General features: G+C 43.2%; 1 protein-coding gene across 1 annotated transcript; it reads right to left on the bottom strand.

The window, feature by feature from the left end:
* Positions 1 to 22: 22 nt before the first annotated feature.
* On the bottom strand, positions 23 to 6,148 carry ccn4a (cellular communication network factor 4a). Its single transcript, XM_080516259.1, has 5 exons — positions 5,858 to 6,148; positions 2,902 to 3,190; positions 2,004 to 2,258; positions 845 to 1,038; positions 23 to 738 (listed from the first exon to the last, which is right to left on the bottom strand). The coding sequence occupies exons 1-5, from the start codon at positions 5,903 to 5,905 to the stop codon at positions 439 to 441; spliced, it is 1,086 nt and encodes a 361-aa protein (XP_080372385.1). The 5' UTR covers positions 5,906 to 6,148; the 3' UTR covers positions 23 to 438.
* Positions 6,149 to 6,434: the final 286 nt, after the last annotated feature.

Genomic DNA, 6,434 nt, shown 5'->3' with positions numbered 1-6,434 from the left:
TAGTCTTAAAAATGAGTCTCCATCTTGTCGTCATGAAAATTTATTGAAGTACTAAAGGAAATATACTAAAAGTGCTCCACGTTGACTTGTGGGTATAAAAACATGATTTTTTTTGGACTTTTTTTTTTACTGTTTACATATGTGGAATACATATGCAAAATAAATAAATTAAACTTTCAATATTTAACATGCTCTGTTGAATATTTTCATTCGTACAAAGTTCTTCGAAAGCAAACCACGCTCTCTGAATCCTTTCTGGAAACGCATACATATTTCTTATTTACAGGTTTTTCCCATAGGAAAAAAACAAACAAAAAAAAAACATAAGAAAATCCCTTGTACATGATTGCACTAGTTAAGAATACAAAATACTGCATAAGGAAAAGAAGTGAGGTCCGAGTCAGAATGTATGTCCGGACAGTGAGCGTGACGGACATGTTAGTCCATAACTTCAGGGTAGCCATAGTAACTCTCCAGCTCGGCGAAAATGTCATTGGGGTTTTTGCAGCTGAGGTTGCAGAAGCAGGCCTGCACCCACATCACCTTCCAGGTGAAGCCCGTCCCTTTGGGACACTCAAACTCCACGTCGATGGTCTTGGACTTGTAGGGGATGCAGCAGCGTTCGTCCGTGCAGACGCCGCAGAACTTGGGCCTGTACTGCTTCTTGCTGACGCAGCCCGAGATGGTGAAGTTTGAGGGCTGATCTTCTCGGTAGATGTTTAGACATTTCTTTCCCGGCTGAGGGCGAGAAAGAACAGAAAACCTCTGAACGTGGGCACGTGAGGTGACGTCTCCTCCACATCAGCCCAGTTTTGACTGCTTGAATTAGTTGCAGAGACGCTACCTTGATGTGTTTGGTGATGTCAACCTCACACGGCCGCAGGTTGCAGAGACGAGACTCTTTGACCAGCTCGCACTGCTCGTTGGCGTTGGAGATCCTCATGGACAGGCCGCGGCCGCAGGTCTTCGAGCAGGGGCTCCACGAGGTAGTCTGGCTGATGCAGTTTTTGTGCCAGCTTCTTGTCTCAGCTGGGTATGCTGGATGAGCAAAGAGAGAAAAACTCCATGAATCCAAATAAATAGGTGAGAACCAGAGGATTATATGCACAGATTGCTCGGGTTCGATAAATCAGCTTCCTGCCTTTTATATTGTCTATTGTCTTAGAATTCAAACCTGTCAGTTGTTCTGTTTTTATATTTTTGGAAGACATGAGCGCCAGAGTAACACTCCATTCGGCCTCGTGCATCTGTCTTTAATCTCCTCTGGTTACGTCTGCGCCTGACTCGCAGTCTGGATCTCATTTGTTTTCTTCTGCAACACGAACAAATCCTCATTCGCATTCTTGCCTCCGCCGCACCACTGCGCTAAACGACTGGAAACCGGACGTGACCCAGAAAGGCAGTGTGAGGGCTTCCACAGGAAAAGGATTGGTCTCCCCTCGCACACAAAGGCACACACCCAGACCTCCCGTCCTCCTGAACGTTTACTCACACGTGTGCATTCTTAGTGAGAACCCGTTTCAGATGCTGCTGTTTCACATTTTCCTTGTCAGATTAAATTCTGTTTAAATGAGCATCTAAAAAAAAAATCATTACAATATTGTTATAATGGAGCAATAACAGGCCATCTAGAAAACCTTAATTCTTAAACCTACAGTATGTTTGTTTAAATAATTTCCTCGAGTAGTGCCCAGTATACTGTTGTTTTTTTTTTCTTTTTCAAATATTTGAAGGACTTTGCATGTTCTTCCTGTGCCTGTTTGGATGTTTTTCTTACCAGGTACTCCAGATTCCTCCTACAATCCAAACACATTAGATTGGGTTTAAATCAGGCCAATAGGTGACTGTAAAGTCTCTCTCTGTATTCATTTATGCAGGAGTGATTTGACTGTGAACTGTGTCGAATTTCATTGACTTGAATGGGGGAAAGTGAAAACAAAAACCAAAAACAGAGCTGGACCACAGCAGTGTTCCTCAACACGAACACGTTCCTCCCGTCCTACCTTCCACTGCGTGCCGCGGCGCCGTCTTGCGCCCTCTCTTGGGTTCGTCACAGATCCACTGCTCGCAGCACTGTCCCCGCACCTTGACCCGGCGTGGGGTTTGGCACCACACTCGGGGAGGCTGGGACTCCATGCACTGCGACACGCACCCGATGGCACCGTTCACGCACACACACTGGTATTTACAGCTGGGCCTGAAGCTCTGCCCGTTGCGGTAGATCACACCGTCGTGCTCACAGCCTGTTCCCACCATATCTGAGAAGAAGGACGACAAGCAGTCACTTATTATGCAGACATGCAGGGCAAACTGCAAGCACAATGCTTTTTAGATTATTATTTATTTCACAGATTAAATGAGAACAAATAAATGGAAATGAACTCGAGTAACTTATTTGAAAAAGACAGAAAAGCATGTAATGTGCATTTTTTTAATATTTGCATTTTATATGCCATATGCCTTTACATCTTCCCAAATATTACAAGCTTCATATTGCACAGTGTTTGCACAGTTTATATGCATCACTGACAAGTTTATTATATATTTAGCACCACTAAAACAGAGTTTTGACAAGGCATTAAATAAATGTGTTGTCTTGCTGTTCCAGTTACGGCCCAGTAACTGGAAACTCAAAGCATGTTAGGTTAGGCCTTTAAAATTTAAATAATGAATGAATATCTGTTTTACAGACTGAAAAATAAGAAACATCACTCAACAGTGTGACCAATACACCCAAGTTGATCAATATTTGTTTTTTTTCTTTCAATATACAAGTAAATGTTTAATTATGTAGTTAAGTTGAATCACATTGCATTGACTTTTGACTATGAACCTGACAGACAAAAAATAAAGTTCCTGCAGTGTGGAGACAGTTTGTTTGATTTGCTGAGTGACACTTACATGCACACACTCCCTTTTCGTACCTCGGCTTGTCCGAGCTGTAGTCACAGTAGAGTCCCTTGTGGTAGTCGCACATGTCTGCCTCGTTGCAGACCTCGCCCACCTGCTGGGCGCAGGCCTTGCAGCAGTCGCAGCCGTCCATGAGGAGGCTCACGCCTGGCGGGCACTTCGGGGTGACCTCTGGACACTCGCAGGGCCACTTGCAGAACTGCGTACGGTTGTACGTGTCGGCCGTTGGGGATGTGAAGGCTGTGGCAGGCGGCATGGCAGAGGAATTCTGGGAGTAGGCCTGAGGAGAGGGAAGAAAGCCAATGAGTCTGAGGATGCCTCTAAAGCACGGCTGTCAAACACACAGCCACAGAAACACTGCGGCAGACAACCTTTTGTGTCTTCTGTTGACGAGTCAAATGAAATCTTTAAGCCATTTGTTAATATTTTGGATGGAACAAAATAGAAGAAATGCGAGAACCATAAAGTGAGGACATGAGGCTGTGAACAACCTCACTGATCTCTGATTGCCCCCTAAGTCCATATTCTTTATCATCCTAATCTTAAAGCCTTTCAGTTTCAGCTCTTTGGTAACCCTGCGTCAGTACATAATGGATCTACAAGGTCTCAAAGTCCTTATTTATACAGTTCTGCTTCACTGCTTACATGACTTCTAATATGTGGTCCTGCTGTGCAAGAAATTAAATAAGTCTAAAAATGAACATAACACCCAGCAGTGGGGATAATCTCATTAAATCAATGTCGGGGTCTCAGTTTGTGCTTAGCAGTGGCATTTCATCACCAGATAAGAAATCTTCAACCGTGCCGAACACTTGAAAGCTCTGCCAAATAAACCCAATTTTCTCCTGAGTAAGATTCGACTCTCACAAGCTGCTCGCTGCAGCCAAAATCACATAATCAAGTATTTTGTAATGGTTTAAAGCAGATATTCTCATTCCAACAGGTCACATTAAAGCGCCTGTATGCCCTACTGCATGGAGACTGGTTTTGAACAGAGGAAGCACGAGTGAAGAAAACGTGTCTGTTGAATTGAAATGTAGGATTCCACAAAAAAAACAGACAGAGAAACGTGAATGAAGTTTTCCGTGCGTTGAGATCAGAGAGGGCGCGTGAGCGAATGCAAGAAATGGTTGTGAGGCCATCTGGATACAAACTGGACAGATCACGCCATTGGGCAGTTGAGTTATTGCTTTCAGCATCCTTCCTTGGAAAGACAAGATTACATAAATTAGATTATAGTAAAGAATTGCAAATATCAGTAGTAATGTCATCATGAATGATGTTGGCACGGTCTCTGGCACCTTATTCATCATCATTACGACAGGTTCAGACAAAAAACATGAACGTTTGACTGGAGGGCCAATTTCCCCAACACAGTCATAAATCACAACATGACCATGTGCTTCAAGCAGCAGAGCTTTAATCAGCCCTTTTGATCCATTAAAGACGAACATTAGGAACGCAGACACACTTAGTCTCCAGCTAATTGTAAGAAAACACACTCAATCACCTTCAGCCCGACAATGGCCTTTATCACTTCTGCTCAACATTACAGCGGAAGTATTAATAACTTTGTGTAAAGTGTCAGAAGCCAATGCGGATAAATGAGTTTTAATCACAGCTGTGCAACTGAGCCATTCCTCAGAAGGGTTTTCAGCCTGCTTAGCCTCGTGGTGACTTCACACAGTCACCAATACAAAAACAAGAGAGAGAGTGAGAGAGAGAGAGAGAGGAGAGAGAGAGAGAGAGAGAGAGATGAGAGAGAGAGAGAGTAGAGATGAGAGAGAGAGAGAGAGAGAGATGAGAGAGAGAGAGAGAGAAGAGAGAGGAGAGAGAGAGAGAGAGAGAGAGAGAGAGAGAGAGAGAGAGAATGTCATCAGCGTTTTAAATATTTTCTTATTTTTTTAGGGTGACCTGAAATACCTGTAGTGGTTTGGCTGGCAGTCAGTAATGAAAAGGCTATTTTCTTTACAACTCGAGCTGACAAGTATGGATGATCTCAGTTCTTCTGCTGGCTGTGATGAAATATTAGCCTCTTGCACAGACACTCAGTTACCATTGCTCTGGAAAAGGGGTGTGTGTGTGTTGTGTGTGTGGGGGGGGGGGGGGGGGGGGGGATCAGCTAAAAGTAAAGATTTCTATAAATAATACCAGAAGACAAAACTGGAAACTGTCACTCAGTCAATGTCCCTTTATATGTCTTTCAAAAACATAGGATCTTTTATTTAGCCTTAAAAATGCATCTCCAATAGTCTCTATTATGAATATATTTTCAATATCACATCTCTTGACAAAACATAAAAGTTGGAATATATTAGTATATTAGTATAGGATATTATATATACGTTCCAGAGGAATTTTTATACTTCAAAATGTTTTATTGAGATATTTCTATGTTACACAACGTGACATAAGTTCACTTTTTATTTTGTATTTCGTCACAGTTTAGGGTTAGATGATGAAGAGATAAGATAAAGATTTAGGGATTGTGGGAAATATGCAGGGGGGGAAAAATCCACACTGAGGTGTTGAAGAAGTGAACTTACCACAAGGTGGCACTAAAATGTAACATAATAGTGGAAGTGAACCCACATGATGAAAACTGCCAGCATCTGAGGGAAATCGATGAGTCTTCAGAGAAATAATAATGATTTGAAAGGGAATATTCAAACTAGTCTGTGATTTATTTCATGGGGGTATCACTTTATACATTGTTGATAAATATGGATTTATTTATTTTTTTAAAGTTAAAGACACTGAATGATGCGCAAAATATACAAAAGCGGCTCAATGGAATGAGGTCAACAAGGTTGACATTTGTTTTCCCCTAATTTCAAAATCAGTTTGCGTCACCTGCGTTTTTGCGTCATAATTAATCCAGCCGCAAATCTGCAGATTTAAAAAAAAAAAAAAAAAATCAAAAACCATAACCTGAACTCCGTCCCACCTGTTGAATCCCAGCTGCAGTTAGAATCCAGAACAGGAGCCAACTCATCACTGGAGAGGATCCCGCACATGCATCGAGTCCAGAAGTAGTTTCGGTCCCTGAACGCACCACCGGCCGCGTCTCTCCTCAGGTGCGCTACATCTTCCTCCGCCCGCTGAACTCCTCCGCCGCCGCGCGCCTCAGTCTGCGTCCCGGACCGGAGCCCGCAGCTTGTTAACGAGTCCCGGGCTGACGAGAAGTCTGAGGGAAGCGCCTCATGCTCCTGAGACTTTTCTCTCTTCTCTCTCTCTCTCTCTCTCTCTCTCTCTCTCTCTCTCTCTCTCTCTCTCTCCTTCTCCTCTCCTCCACTTTCACCCGGTCCTCCTCTCCTCCTCTGTTTGGGCGTGTCGCTCTGTCACTCCACTCGCGTTACTGCAGCTCCACTTCAAATTAAAGGATAAAGTCCAAGTATTTCCGAGCCGCTCTTAAAAAACAGCACAGATGACCAGCAGCTGCAAAAACCTCCCCTCCTCTTCTTAACGGTCATAATAAGGTTCCTCCGGTGGATTTCTGTGGATGAAGATTAAATTGCATAAGT

The sequence above is a fragment of the Blennius ocellaris genome (assembly GCF_963422515.1).
Source record: "Blennius ocellaris genome assembly, chromosome: 20".
In the NCBI taxonomy this organism is placed as follows: Eukaryota; Metazoa; Chordata; class Actinopteri; order Blenniiformes; family Blenniidae; genus Blennius; species Blennius ocellaris.
The sequence above is the reverse complement of the archived record's forward strand: the minus strand, read 5'-3'. Positions and strand labels throughout refer to the sequence as shown.